At 42.6% G+C, this 15,907-nt stretch overlaps 1 protein-coding gene and 2 non-coding genes across 5 annotated transcripts; all 3 read right to left on the bottom strand.

The window, feature by feature from the left end:
- Positions 1-212: 212 nt before the first annotated feature.
- On the bottom strand, positions 213-14,773 carry RPSA (ribosomal protein SA). 3 transcript variants are annotated; one of them, XM_007191441.2, is made up of 7 exons: positions 14,673-14,773; positions 12,323-12,488; positions 11,294-11,412; positions 2,672-2,917; positions 1,733-1,861; positions 1,451-1,616; positions 213-377 (listed from the first exon to the last, which is right to left on the bottom strand). In XM_007191441.2, exons 2-7 carry the CDS (start codon positions 12,453-12,455, stop codon positions 283-285), a joined length of 888 nt encoding a protein of 295 aa, XP_007191503.1. In that variant the 5' UTR covers positions 12,456-12,488; positions 14,673-14,773; the 3' UTR covers positions 213-282. The 3 variants fall into 3 exon arrangements, with proteins under 3 accessions (XP_007191503.1, XP_057410777.1, XP_057410776.1); XM_057554794.1 differs by lacking the exon at positions 14,673-14,773 and adding an exon at positions 14,314-14,444 and having other exon boundaries at positions 213-374; XM_057554793.1 differs by lacking the exon at positions 14,673-14,773 and adding an exon at positions 14,314-14,442.
- On the bottom strand, positions 2,462-2,611 carry LOC114239059 (small nucleolar RNA SNORA62/SNORA6 family). Its single transcript, XR_003624258.2, has one exon. It is a non-coding gene; the product is annotated as a small nucleolar RNA SNORA62/SNORA6 family (small nucleolar RNA).
- LOC114239060 (small nucleolar RNA SNORA62/SNORA6 family) lies at positions 11,480-11,630 on the bottom strand. Its single transcript, XR_003624259.1, has one exon. It is a non-coding gene; the product is annotated as a small nucleolar RNA SNORA62/SNORA6 family (small nucleolar RNA).
- Positions 14,774-15,907: the final 1,134 nt, after the last annotated feature.

The raw sequence follows: 15,907 nt of genomic DNA, 5'->3' as shown, positions 1-15,907 counted from the left end.
ATCATCTGCATGTATATTTTACTCTTTAAAATTATTTTTAAATTATATACTAACAAAGGACAATGTGATACATTGCTCTGCATCACAGCTCCAAGATTATCCCCTGCTGAGGACACCTGGGCCCAGAAACATCATCTCTTGCCCAGAGCCACACACTAGGAACGGGCTGAGCAAGGGTTTCATCCCAGGCCTGTCCCATGAACTGAAATAAATGGACACAATTTTTAGAAACTTTATTTTCCATCAACCTATTTCCATTTTAAGAGTTTGTGGAAGAACAGTTTAAGACCACTCAGTGGTCGTTCCTACCCACTCAGTGGCCTGAGCAGTGGGAGCTGCAGACCAGTCTTCAGTGGCAGGCTGAGCACTCCAATCTTCTGTTGAGAAAATACCAAAAAAAAAGAAAAGAAAAGCCATCAGCCCCATTCCCATAGTATTTTTGTCACCCCACCACCAACAGCAATCTGCCTTGCATTCCAACAGATACACATTTCAAAGGACAAAGACAAAAGACAGAACATTTCAAAAGCACCTGAATTCAACCTGTCAAGTTATTAGCACAGCTACAGCACACCGAGACAAAAACCCTTTAATGCTAGTGTATGTGTGTGTGTATATGGGTGTGTATATACGTATACATGTACACATACATACACTAAGTGCCCTACATCCGAACCTTCAAGTTACGAACTTTCAAAGATGAGAAAGTGCATTCGCATGTCCAATCACGTAAGTTAATTCACATGTCTGCTGTACAGTCACGTGCCTGCATCCTTGTACTTCTGTGTACTGTACAGTACTGTATAGAGCACACACAGTTACAGTATCTTTACTTCAAGCCCAGGATGTCCGGAAGCAAGTGTAAAAGCAGTGGTGATGTAGCTGGTACAGTACTAGCGAGACATCACTGACTCGTTTTTTCAAGAGTAGACAGAACTGAATCCAGGAGGGAACCAGACCTGTGCCATCAAGGTCAGGCATGAGTGAAATTACCCTCCATCTCCGATAGCTGACAACCTTTCAGCTCTACCATCTCCCTCCCACCTCCTCTCCCTCCTCCAGTAACACTTCTTGCCTATTCACTCGATGCCAACCCCTGTATGCCAGCTGTTGTACTATAAGATTAAAAAATGTTTTTTGTTTTTTGTGTTATTTGTGTGAAGTGTTATAAGCCTATTACAGTACAGTACTATATAGCCCATTGTGTTAGCTGGGTACCTAGGCTAACTGTGTTGGACTTACGAATGTGCTCTCAGAATGGAACTCGTTTGTATGTACGGGATTTACTGTATACGTATATGTAAAGTGTGCGTATATAAGCATATTCATGCATATATATATAAAGTGTGTATATATATATATACACACACACACACACACATATATGTATGTTACATTGAAAACACAGTTCTAAACCACCAGCCTGATGCCCTTGGATCTTGATACGTACCAGTGGGGAACTGCTGAATAGGCACAGAGGGCACCTGCACACCTTCGGACCAGTCTGCCACCTCAGGCTGAGCAGCAGTGAACTCAGGAGCTGGAGCAGTCCATTCACCCTGAAATTCCTCCTTGGTCACAGCCTTCTCAGCTGCCGCCTGCTCTTCCTTTTCAATCTGGTTTAGAAAAAAATTTTTTCGTTTATAGGGACTGACAGACTTTACTTCCAAGAGGCACAGACTAAGTGTCCAATTTGTTCATGTTACCACAAGCCTTTGTGGAGGAAGCTCACCTCTTCAGGATCTCTGTAGAAGTAGAGATCAGGCATGACCTCCCACGGGTGTTCACGGGAGATGGTGCCGCGCATGCGCAGGACTTCCCGGGCGAGCATCCACCACATCAGACCCACTGAGTGAGCTCCCTGCAAGAGTGCCAGGTTATTATGAAGTGATACTCGGCGAACCCCAAACAGCAAGCACCTCCCATTCCATCTAACAGCTGGGTCCCTTGGTACCATGTGAACAGACATGTCTTAGTTTAAAAGTGCTTATAGTATAGCAGAAACTAACACGACATTGTAAAGCAACTACACTCCAATAAAAATAATAAAAGACTTTTTACTTATTTAACAAGATTATTCCATAACTCTGGTTCTCAACCTTGATTGCCACTGGAATGAATCATGGGGATTAATCAAGACTCCACTCTAGACAACAAAATGAATTACCTGGGGTCAGTGCCTGAACACTGGTAGGAGAAAAAAAAAAACCTCTTTGCCTGATTCTTTTGTGTAACCAGGGTTTTGTGACCAGTGACAAACCAGACTAATTTGAACCATATGCAACCCAGCTTTTTAGGATCTTACATCAGGATACATCAAGTTAGTCTGAAAACAGAAAGGCCAAGTAATGCCTGAGAGGTCCAGGAGTAAGAAATAATGGAGAAAAGCAGAAGAAAACACAGGCCATTTTTAAAATGTCTTTTCATCTCTCCTTAAAGCTTTCATATACTAAAACCATACATTTGTAGCAAGTATTACTATCAAACTCCACTCATTGGGCCAGAGACCCTTGTGATGTTAGCGAAAAACTTGCCCCTCATGTAGCACACTACCTACACTTGTGAGTTCATTGGCCAGTGGCCTCAACTCCAAGCTCTAACAATGTGCAGAGGAATGTCTGTCTCTAGAGCACTTATTCTCCAGCTCTAGTTTAGATCATAAAATTGTTACCTTGTTGTTGCATGGGATGGCAATGTCCACATACCGCAGAGGAGAGTCTGTGTTACACAGAGCAATGGTAGGCAGGTTAACGTAAGAGGCCTCTGTGAGAGGCTGGTGGTCAGCCCTGGGATCAGTAACCACCAGAAGTCTTGGCTCCCGGAAGGCTGCCTGGATCTGGTTAGTGAAGGTTCCAGGAGTGAAGCGGCCAGCAATAGGAGTGGCTCCAGTGGCAGCAGCAAACTTCAGCACAGCTCGCTAGAAGAATCAATATTGAGAGTTAACAGTGCTCCACAAAAAACAGAAACAAAGATCAATGGAACAGGATAGAAAGCCCAGAGATAAACCCACGCAGACTATGGTCACCTTATCTTTGATAAAGAAGGCAAGCATATACAGTGGAGAAAAGACAGCCTCTTCAATAAGTGGTGCTGGCAAAACTGGACAGCTACATGTAAAAGTATGAAATTAGAACACTCCCTAACACCATACACAAAAATAAACTCAAAATGGATTAAAGACCTAAATGTAAGGCCAGACACTATCAAACTCGTAGAGGAAAACATAGGCAGAACACTCTATGACATAAATCACAGCAAGATCCTTTTTGACCCACCTCCTAGAGAAATGGAAATAAAAACAAAAATAAACAAATGGGACCTAATGAAACTTAAAAGCTTTTACACAGCAAAGGAAACCATAAACAAGACCAAAAGACAACCCTCAGAATGGGAGAAAATATTTGCAAATGAAGCAACTGACAAAGGATTAATCTCCAAGATTTACAAGCAGCTCATGCAGCTCAATAACAAAAAAACAACCCAATCCAAAAATGGGCAGAAGACCTAAATAGACATTTCTCCAAAGAAGATATACAGATTGCCAACAAACACATGAAAGAATGCTCAACATCATTAATCATTAGAGAAATGCAAATCAAAACTACAATGAGATATCATCTCACACTGGTCAGAATGGCCATCATCAAAAAATCTAGGAACAATAAATGCTGGAGAGGGTGTGGAGAAAAGGGAACACTCTTGCACTATTGGTGGGAATGTAAACTGATGAAGATGTGGCACATATATACAATGGAATATTACTCAGCCATAAAAAGAAACGAAATGGAGTTATTTGTAGTGAGGTGGATGGAGTTAGAGTCTGTCATACAGAGTGAAGTAAGTCAGAAAGAGAAAAACAAATACAGTATGCTAACATATATATGGAATCTAAGGGGAAAAAAAAAAGGTCATGAAGAACCTAGTGGCAAGACAGGAATAAAGACACAGACCTACTAGAGAATGGACTTGAGGACACGGGGAGGGGGAAGGGTAAGCTGGGACGAAGTGAGAGAGTGGCATGGACATATATACACTACCAAATGTAAAATACATAGCTAGTGGGAAGCAGCTGCATAGCACAGGGAGATCAGCTCTGTGCTTTGTGACCACCTAGAGGGGTGGGATAGGGAGGGTGGGAGGGAGGGAGATGCAAGAGGGAAGAGATATGGGGACATATGTATATGTATAGCTGATTCACTTTGTTATAAAGCAGAAACTAACACAGCATTGTAAAGCAATTATACTCCAACAAAGATGTTAAAAAAAAAAAAAAAAGAGTTAACGGTGCTCCAGAGATGGCGCCACCCTGCAGAATGGCAGGAGTCCTGCAGTTGTAAATGAGTCAGCACCAAGTTCTGTCATCACATGAAGCAGCCTATCTAGTCAGAACCTCCCGAAATCCCTTACTCAAAAATGAAACCATCGAACACTCAAAACACCCAGTAATTCTTCTATATCCTTATTACATGAAAAATACTTACAAAATTAGAGCCAAAAACCATGCCAAGCACGGCCCCACCCCTAGGCCCTCTGCTGGGGATGCTCCTCCCTCAGGTATCTGAGCCTCACCACTTCCTCACTTTGCAGGTTCCAGAGCCAACCAGCCTGCTTCAAGTACCAAGTAGGTCACTACGAGTAACTGGGGCAAGTTACTCACGTGCCTCCAAGTTCCTCATAGAATTGTAAAAATTACATGAATCGACACACCACGCAGAACAGTGCCCAGCATCCAGTAAGCACTTCTGTACCGGTCAGATTTTCACAGCCAACCTGTACAGAGCAGTACACCCACCTTTCTTATCCTCTAACTTCCCCCTACAGAAAGCTTATTTCCTTCATCCCTTCAAAAAAAGACTGCTTTTCTGCTATATTCCAAGCACTCAGCAAGCACTGCCTGGACCAATCTACATACTCAGTAAATTTTCACTGAGGGAAGCACGGAGTGGTCACTAAGTTCATTCTACAGCAGTAATTAAAACTGTCAACCATACATCAAACCACAGAGGTCCAGTCATAAGCCAGCCTCTGGGGCAATAACCCCGTTAACATACATCTGCAGGGGGCTCCCATCAGGATAGTGGAGTAGAATGACGTGGAACTCACCTCTTCCCACAACTATGTCAAAAATACATCTACAAACGGAACAACTGTCACAGAACACCTACTGAACACTAGCAGAAGACTTCAAACACCTGAAAGGACAAGAAAGATCTCCACATAACTGGGTTGGACAAAAGGAAAAAAAAGAGGAAGCTGGATGGGACCTGTGCCCAGGGAGAGAGGTGAAGAAGAGGAAAGGCTCCCACACCCTGGGAAGCCCCCTCAACGGTGGGGAGATCAACTGGGACAGAAAGGGAGCTCCTAAGGCTCAGAGGAGAGCACAACAACTGGCTTGTAGTAGGCGTAACAGAGAGAGACCTGCACGCCCCAGCCTGAGATGCGTGTCCGTTAGTACAGGTGGGCACTGGGTGCTGGTTTAGAGGACAGACCCAGAAAGATGGCTGGTGTTGGTTGTGCAGACAGCCTGAAGGGGCTGGAGAGTGGCACAGCCGCAACCAGGAGTGTTCGTGGAAAAAGGCCGGGTCCACCACAGAAGGGAAGCGCCACTGTTAAGTGGCACGCGAAAGGGGAAGTGGGGTCGCCATTGCAGCCTCCTTCTCCACTCACCAGCCCCAGCGCCAACAGCCGGCTCAGTGGACCCAGGAGCAGACGCCAGCAAGTTGCCCAGGAACAGAGGCAGGGCTGAAACTACAGCTGAGCCCCAGGGGCCACGCAACTTTGGAAGCAGGCTGAAATCTCTCCCCACAGCTGCATGAGCTGTGGATTTACACATCTGCCACCAGCTTTGTAAACTCAGCTCCTGCGGGACATCCAAATGGACGAGTGCTCCTGCAACTGGGATGGGTCTTGCCTAAGCACCTGTGGGCTTTGTGGGCACGGGCACACGGGGGCTGGGCCAGGGTCTGAGCTGCCTCCATAGCTCCTACAGGGGGTCCAGGTGTGCGACTACTGCTGTCCTGGCACCTGACTTCAGTGGATCTGCGCGGGTGGCCTTGTAAAAACAACACCTGAAGGACACCAGGGCTGACTGCCAGCATTCCCCGGGTTATGATGGGGCCGAGGGCAGTGCCAACAGCACAACGGTGACAGGTGGCACCACAAAGCACACTCGCTGGTGAACAGCTCCAGCAGAGAAAGACGCAGTGGCTCCTCTCCCAGTGGAAACGCTCCAATCCAGCCTACCTTATGCTGCAGCTCAGCTCTGGGGGCTTCTACTCTATAACAACAACTAGGGAGTATACCCTGCCCCTGACGGGGTAGTGACAACCACAGAGTAAACAACATCCAGTGCAGGCTCTACTCACAGCACCAGTCACACCTCCTGTCAAGGGGATGATGGCCACCATACACCGAGGAAAGAGGCAGCGGGCATCCACAGTAAAAACAGCCCTCGCACCAAAAATGTTAAACCCCAAGAGGCTATACAGTGACATTCCCACATAAAAACAGCCCTCCAAGGGACTTCCCTGGTAGCGCAGTGGTTAAGAATCCACCTTCCAATGCAGGGGACACGGGTTCAACCCCTGCTGAGGGAACTAGATCGATCCCACATGCATGCCATAACTAAGAGTTCGCATGCCATGACTAAGACCAAGAGCAACCAAAATAAAATAAGTTAAAAAAAAAAAAAAGCCCTCCAACACCACAGCAGGTAACTGTTTCTCAACTCATAGAGCAAGAGAAATATAAGTAAAATGAAGAGACAGAGGAACCACTCCCAATTAAAAGATCAAGAGAATTCCCCTGAAAAAACAAACAACGAAAAAGACCTCTGAGTCTAATAGACATCAAGTTAAAAAAGGAAATAATGAAATACTGAACGAATTGAGAAAGACTATCAACAGAAATGCAGATTACTGTGAAAAGGAACTAGAAATTATTAAGAAGAACCAAGAAAAATCAGAAAATTCATTTGCAGGGACAAAAACTGAACTAAAGGCAATGAATAGCAGAATGAATAATGCAGAAGAACGTTATCTGGAAGACAGTGATGTATCTTAAGAAAGTGATTTGAAAGATAGAATAATGGAAATCACCCAATCAGAACAGCAGACAGAAAGCCAAATGAAAAATGAAAGCAATATAAGGGACCTATGTGATAACATAAAGCATGCCAATCTACACATAATAGGGAATCCCAGAAGGAGAAGAGAAAGGGGATTGAAAATGTATTTGAAGAAATAATGGCTGAACACTTCCCAAACCTAAAGAAGGAAACTGATATCCAGGTACAGGAAGCACAGAGCATCCCAAACAAGATAAACCAAAACAGACCTACACCAAGATGTAATTAAAATGCCCCTGCCCCCCAAAAGGATTCTAAAGACAGCAAGAGAAAAACAAAGAGTTAATTACAAGGGAACCCCTATAAGGCTTTCAGCTGATTGTAGGCCATAAGGGAGTGGCAACATATATTCGAAGTCCTGAAAGGGAAAAATCTGCAGCTCTACCCAGCAAGGTTATCATTTGGAATAGGAGAATTTCCTCAGACAAGCAAAAACTTAAAGAATACAGCAATACCTAACCTACCCTAAAGGAAATACTGAGAGGTCTTCTCTAAATAGAAAAGAAGAATCTATAGGAAAGGGAAAAAAAAAAAAATCACAGTTGGAAAGTAAATCACTTAAATAAGCCAGTAAACAGATTTTAAAAAGAAATCAAAAAATTTCTCTTAAAGCGATGATAACCACTTAAAGCAAAAGGATAAACATGAAGATGTAAAAGAGGACATCAAAATCACAAAATGTGGGGGATGAAAGAAAATGTAGATTTTTTTTCTTCTAGAAAGTGAGCCTGTATGACTACCAGTCTAAGTCAAGTTGATATAGGAAGGGGTTAACATATTTGAAAAACAGGGTAACCACAAATCAAAAACACAATAGATTCACAAAAACCAAGAAGAAAACAAAAGCACAATACAAAAGAAAATCAAACCACAAAAGGAAAAACAAAAAGAGACAAAGAAGTAATATAAAGCCAACAGGAAAACAATGTTTAAAATAGCAATAAAATTACCTTAAATGTCAATGGACTAAATGTTCCATCAAAAGACAGAACAGCAGATTAGATTAAAAAAAAAAAGAGCCTACAATATGCTGCCTACAAGAGACACACTTTAGGGCGAATGACACACGGAGACTGCAAATGAGGAGATGGAAAAAGATATTGCATGCAAACGGAAATGACAAGAAAGTGCGGGTTGTAATACTCAGACAAAACAGACTAAAAAAGATAAAAAAGCACACGACATATGGTAAAAGGATCAATAAAAGGAGAGGACACTATACTCATCAACATGTACCCAAATACATAAAACAAATATAGACATAAAGGGAGAAACTGACAGGAATACACTAGTAACAGGAGACTTTAACACCCTACTCATATCAACGGACATATCTGGGAGAGAAAAAAAATCAATAAGGCAACAGAGATCCTGAATGATACAACAGACTTAAGACATTTTCAGGACATTAGAGCCAAAAAAGCAGAATATACATTCTTTTCAAGTGCACACGGAACATTCTCTGAGATTGACCACATACTAGGGCTAAGACATTTTCAGTACATTACAGCCAAAAAAGCAGAATATACATTCTTTTCAAGTGCACATGGAACATTCTCTGAGACTGACCACATACTAGGGAACAAAATAAGCCTCAACAAATTTAAAAGCATAGACATTATTCCAAGCATCTTTTCTGACCACAACTGCATGAAACTAGAATCAACCACCGAAAAAGAAACAAGAAAAAAACAACTGCATGGGAGACTGAACAACATGCTACTAAGAAACCAGTGGGTCAACAATGGAATCCAAGAAATTAAAAAATACCTTGAGGCAAATGACAATGAAAACACAAAATCTATGGGATACAGCAAAAGCAGTTCTTAGAGGTAAGTTCACAGCGATACAGGCCTTTAAGAAACCAGAAAAATCTCAAACAAGTCAGCAGAAGGAAGAAGATGATAAAGATATGGAAGGAGGGACTTCTCTGGTGGTGCAGTGGTTAAGACTCACGCTCCCAGTGCAGGGGGCCAGAGTTTGATCCCTGGTCAGGGAACTAGATCCCACATGCATGCCACAACTAAGGAGCCCGTGAGCCACAACTAAGACCCAGCATGACCAAATAAATAAATATTAAAAAAAAAAAAAAGATCAGAGAGGAAATAAATAAAATAGAGATTAAAATAAAACCAAAATCTGGTTCTTTAAAAGGATAAACAAAATCGACAAACCTCTGGCCAGGATCACCAAGAAGAGAGAAGACCCAAATAAGAAAGGAGAAACCACAACTGATACCATTACAAACAATTATATGCCAACAAAAAAACATTATGAACAATTATATGCCAACAAACTCGACAAACTAGAAGAAACGTACATCCTTCTAGAAACATAAAGCCCACCGAAACTAAATCAAGAAATAGACAACTTGAACAGCCCGATTACTAGAAATGAAACAGAATCTGTAATTAAAAAGCTCCCTTCAAACAAAAGTCCAGGACCAGATGGCTTCATAGGCGAATTCTACCAAATATACAAAGAACTGGGAGAAAACATTTGCAAATGATGTGACCAACAAGGGCTTAATTTCCAAAATATGCTAACAGCTCATACATTTCAATAACAAAAAAACAAACAACTTAACTGGGCAGGAGACCTAAATAGATATTTCTGCAAAGAACTACAGATGGCCAATAGGCACATGAAAAGATGCTCAACATTGTTAATTATTAGAGAAATTCAAATCACTACTACAATGAGGTACCACCTCACACTGGTCAGAAAGGCCATCATGAAAAAGTATACAAATAATAAATGCTGGAGAAGGTAAGGAGAAAAAAGAACCCTCTAATCCTGTTAGTGGGAACGTAAACTAGTGCAGCCACTACGGAAAACAGTATGGAGGTTCCTCAAAAAACTAGAGTTGCCGTATGACCCAGCAGTTCCACTCCTGTGCATCTACCCAGACAAAACCGTAATTCGAAGATTCAGGCACCCGAATGTTCACAGAAGCACTATTTACAATAGCCAAGACATGGAAACAACTGAAATGTCCATAGACAGATGAATGGATAAAGACGACGTGGCGTGTACAACAGCGGAATACTACTCAGCCATTAAAAAGAATGAAATAATGCCATTTGTAGCAACATGGATGGACCTAGAGATTATCACACTAAGTCAAGTAAGACAGAGAAAGATAAGTATCGTATGACTTCACTTATACGTGGAATTTAAAGTACAACACAAATGAACATATCCATGAAAGAGAAAAATAGACTAGTAGTTGCCAAGGGGGATAAGGGATGGGGGAGGGAAAGATTGGGAGTCTGGGATTAGCAGACGCAAACTATGCTATATAGGATGGATAAACAAGGCCTTACTGTATAGCACAGCGAACTATATTCAATATCCTGTGATAAACCATAATGGAAAAGAATATGAAAAAGAATATATGTATATGTAACTGAGTCACTTTGCTGTACAGCATAAATTAACACAACACTGTAAATCAAATACTATACAATAAATTTTTAAAAATGAAATTCAAAAAGAGCATCTTACTATCAATACATAATTTAAACACTGTCAAAATCCAAGTCAAATTTTTAAAAGTTAGAAACAGGGTGAATGAAATCCTTTTAAGAGCTTTAATGCTTTTATAAAGCATGTTTTAAAAAAATCCATTAGTTTTCTCAGCAGAAAAAGGAAATAATTATCAAGATAGAAATGGGACAAAAAAGACTAAAGTTTTACCTTACTTGCCATTAAAAAATATTAAGCTATTTTTTATTCATTTAGGCTGGCAAAGATTATTACTCTTGCTTATGAGACAAAGACTGGGGGTACCCTACCCTCATAAGACCTTCCTGAAATATTCTGAAGTTGGCATTTAATTTTTTTTAACCCAGTATTTCATCATTTTAAATATAAAAAGCTCACTGCAGAAAAATGTGGTGAGCCACTTTAATAGGGTCATTTCTCGATATTTAGTGGCACAAGAAAACACACAATGACATGAAAACATGAACCTTGACATACTGTCAGATGCAAAGTGATAAATATACCAAAATGGTTGAATTTTGGCAATTCCTCTGACTCAGGGCAATTTCAAATGATTTCTGGACAGTGAAATTACAGGGTTTTTTTTTCCGTATGCTTTTCTACACATCCCAAAACATCTTTAGGTTTTATAAGAAAAACCAAGCATATTGTTCCACAAACCTGGCCAGTATTCCTGGAGGATATGACACTGACATCAGCTGGGTTTTCAATGGCAACAATGGCACGAGCTGCCAACAGAAGCTTCTCCCAGGTTCTCTTCAGATTTATGATGTAGATGCCTAGACACAAGGTTTTGTTAACACCTAGCCAAGCTTTAAAAGTTAACATTCTTCTAAAAAGCTGAATGCATGTGGCAGCGAGTACTATCAAACTCCAGTCATAGAGGCAAGCTCTACTGGTGTTAGCGAAAATCCTGCCGTTAATATAGCACACTTCCGACACTCAGAAGTTCTTTGGCCAAGACTGGCCTCCACTCTGAGCTTTAATAGTGTGCACCCTGATTCAGTAGGCAAAGTGCACCTTCTCCCTACTCTTCCCCTGTACTAACCCGCCCTCAGGCCCCCCATGCAGAATCCAACAAGCTCTTACCTACTTGTGGCCTCTTACCACTCTTTTCCTCTTATCTTCTGCCTTGAAGTCAGATTCATCCCAAACTCCTTTAAACCCTGCCACTCACACACATAATTCCTTCAGTGGTTCTAAGCTGAAGAGCTTAATGCCTTCCATATTCTCATCACAACCTACATTCCCTTTTCTGATACATTCAAGCAAGCCAAATTCCCATCTGTGGCTTTTTCTCAGAATTCAGCTTTACAAACCTGTATCAGTAGCTACAAAATATAAGGCACTATGGGAAATAAGTTATTAGGAACCAAGCTAACGAACTTCCTCTTTATGTTTACATCATGCTTCTTCATGGCCCAACCCAGGTCACATAACCTAGCAATAGCCACTCTTCCACTGGAGTCCAGAAACCTTTCCTTCCAAAAAACACCAGAGCACTTTTACTCGGTTTTAAAGCTTCTTACCCATCTAAAGATCTAGTTTCATCTGTTACTTAGTGAGAGCCCCCCAAGGCTGATATTTTAGAAGTCACTTTACTCAGCACTACCCATCACAACAGAAGCATCAAAATTTGTCCTTAGAGCTGGGATGACCAAGAAAAAGAACCCTAAAGCAATGACTGACCATCACTTTTCCTTTTGTAGATGTACTGTTCCATTTGGAAGTCAAGGTTGGTGCCACCTAAATGGGTTCCTGCTGCAAGGAATTTGAGGACATCCTCCTCCTTCATTTGCAGGACATCAAGGGCTCCGGACATTGTGAAAGTTTCCCTTTAAGTTACGACGGGAATCTGAAAAACAATAGTTAACAAAAGTCCTTTACACTCCAGTGACAAGTGAGATGAGGTAACAGGTGCATTCTAACTCCTGAGAGTCCAATGACTCAATGTTTAAATCTAACCATCTTGACAGATGAACGGATAAAGATGTTGTACATATATACAATGGACTACTACTCAGCCATAAAAAAGAATGCCATTTGTAGCAACATGGATTCAACTAGAGATTATCATACTAAGTAAGTCAGAAAGAGAAAGACAAATACCATATATCACTTACATGTGGAATCTAAAATATGACACAAATGAACCTATCTATGAAACAAACAGAACAGACAGACAGAACAGACTTGGTGGTTGTCAAGGGGGAGGGGTGGAGTGGGAGGTTGGGATTAGCAGATGTAAACTTTCATATACAGAATGAATAAACATGGTCCTCTTCTATAGCAGAGAACTATATTCAACACCCTATGATAAACCATAATGGAAAAGAATGTTAAAGACGAATGTATACATATGTATAACCTAATCACTTTGCTGTATAGCAGAAATTAACACATTGTAAATCAACTATACTTCAATAAAAAATATTGATAAACTTGAAACAAACAATCTAACCACAGACCACACCTCCTCATGTCAGGCATTGGGCTTAGTCTAGTGGGATGAGACACATGAACACCTTGTAAAATATGCCACACCTTGTAAAATTGCTGGAAATCCTGCTGAAGAGTGTTATGGAGATGGACACAACACCCAGATCATCAAACTAAACGAAAATAGTGAACTGAGACTTAATACTTCTCAAGGTACACAGGACTTAGACGGGGAAGAGCAGCCATGTTCGAGACTATTCTAAAGGTGAGCAAAGGTGGTGAAGTTTATTTTCAATCCGACTGAAGCCAGGAGCTTTGGCATTACTTCTCCCTGTGATTACAACTAGTTTTCCTCAAAATCAGGCAGGAAAGACAGGGCTGGACCCAAGAGCAGCCTCCTCAGACATTAGGCAAAAGACAAAAAACCACCTCCTTGTTTTGCACTTAATGAGACCATGAAGCATGGAGGAATGGGGTCAGCAACAAGAACGTAAATTAGACTTTGGTTAAACTCTGTGACACCTTAAGAGGGAACCCGTACCATAAAACCCAGAGAGCTTGGCCGAGCCCACAGGCTGCAGGTGACTGCTGTACAACCTCACACGCCTGGCACTCGACTAGCAAGGGAAAATGGCTCTTAGAGCGCAGGTGCGGTGGCTTCTGGAGGCGGACGGGAAAGAGCAAAACCTGATGTAACCAGGTGGAATCAAAATCCCACTCCGATTCTCCCAACAATGAGTATTCCGCCCCTAAACAAAGAAATATGCGCCCATTCAAGGAATTAAAGTGAAATAAAAGGCGTGGTGGGGGGAGGGTCAGAAAAACCCCTCGGTGCGCTCCTCACTCGTGAGGACGCCCGCATTCTTCTCCGAGTGCGTACTTTCGCTTCTGCCCCTTCATAAATTGCTTCTTTGTGTCTCTCTACACCTCAGTCTCTGTGTGTCTTTTTTTTTTATAATTAAAAAAATTTCTTTTCTTTAAACACCGCGAGGCATGCGGGATCTTAAGTTCCCCGACTTGGTATCGAACCCGGGGCCCCTGCAGTGTAACAGCGGAGTCTTAACCACTGGACCGCCGGGGAAGTCCCTGTATGTGTCTTTCTTTGCATCCCCTGTCCCCAAAAGATTTCTTTTGGACAAGCAGAATAATAACCTGGACCTTTAGTTTAGCCTTTCCGGCATCAAAAACCTCGCCAAGAACCTTAACTCTTGAACGGAATACCACGAGCGGGGAAAACATACCAACCCAACCAGCTGGAGAAAACTGGAGCCTAGGTCTCTGGGTTTACCGCCGAGTGTCGGGACCCGAAGCGACCGTAGCGCGTTGCGTAGGCCGGTCTCTCCGCACCCCCAGCCACCCGCACCCCAACTCTGGTCCTCCGCGGCTGGAGCGAAACCTCCGCCGGCTCCCACGGCCTTGTGGGAACGCGCGGGCCCGAGCCCGGCCACGTGCAGGACGCCAGATCCGAGGGGGAGCGCGCCGAGCCGAAGACAGACGCGCTCCGCCTGCGGGCTTCCACCCAGGTGCTCGCACCACTCTTCGCCGCAGGAAGCTCGTCCTGGTGGCCCTGGGGTACGCCCGGACGCCACATGCTACTCACCCAGAACAAAGCCGTATGGACCCTTATCTGGCGCAGAAAGAACGCGCGCGCTGAAATGACGTCCTTATATAGTCCGCCTCCAGCCAATGACAACGAAAGGGGAGCGGAAGCGCTAACAAGGTGGGCGTCGTGTGGGCGGGTCTTCCTCCGGAAGGCGGGCTGCGGCGCTGGCGCGGACGCTATCGAATGGCGGAAAGGGGCGGGCCAGTTGTAACACGGTTTGCGACCGGGGACGCGGGCCGGAAGTCAGCCAGCAAGTCAGCCAGCCAACCAGACCGCCCGTCTGGATTCGAGCTCTCGCCCAACCTTTTGTACCTATCAACTTGAGCGGGTCCTTCACCTAAGCTGCAGTTTCCTTACATGGGAAGGGGTGTTGAACACAAGCCTGTATTGGATAAACAAAAGCTGGAGAAATTATTTTGCGTTTTTGGAGGACAAGTTAGCAATGTGTAATTCAGATTTTTTAAAAGTTATCTTACGGGAAGTTTCCCGGAAAAATGAAATAAAATGAGGACTGCACAGGTGGTTTGCATGAGAATTTCTTTCTCGTAGGAGAAAAATTGCAGTATCCATTACTAGTTAATATTTATTCCGCCCAATACTATGCAGCCGTTAAAAAAATAATTAAAATACAAAAAGGAGTTGCAGGATGAGGATGATTATTTTTAAAAATTGAAGCCCTAGGCATTAAATGATTGTAAACAAATAACCAATAGCCAGATTATTAGTTATACAGTAGGCTTCAAGCCTGGCTGCGCTTAGAATCACTTGGAGAGCTTTTAAACATATGCCCAACTCCAAACCAAAAGAATCTAGGTAATTTTAATGTGCAGCCAGCGTGAGAACTACAGATACACAAGTAGAGAAACTGGGTAGGTTCTTGGCCTCATTTTTTTAGTGTTTCTTGAAATTTTCTATGAGGAACACAGGTTTTTAAACTGAAAACAAACCCCACTCCATTTAAATAAAGAGCTGACATACAAGGAAAGGAGTAAATTTAGTCATGGCTTCAAGCATCCTTAGAAACTGCATACCTGTAGACATTTTGGCTCGCAAAAAAAAAAAAAAAAAAGGAAGACTTAAAAAGAATGGCTGGCTTTTAGGGACAGTTTTCTATCACTGCAGGACTTCTCTGGAGGGCATTCTGGGGCACTCCCAAACTATCTCAGCAGCTCCCTCCCCTGTGCACCATAGAATCTCCAGAATACTTCCATTATGACAACTAGGAAATGGTA

This window comes from Balaenoptera acutorostrata, chromosome 10, assembly GCF_949987535.1.
Source record: "Balaenoptera acutorostrata chromosome 10, mBalAcu1.1, whole genome shotgun sequence".
Taxonomy (NCBI): Eukaryota; Metazoa; Chordata; class Mammalia; order Artiodactyla; family Balaenopteridae; genus Balaenoptera; species Balaenoptera acutorostrata.
The sequence above is the reverse complement of the archived record's forward strand: the minus strand, read 5'-3'. Positions and strand labels throughout refer to the sequence as shown.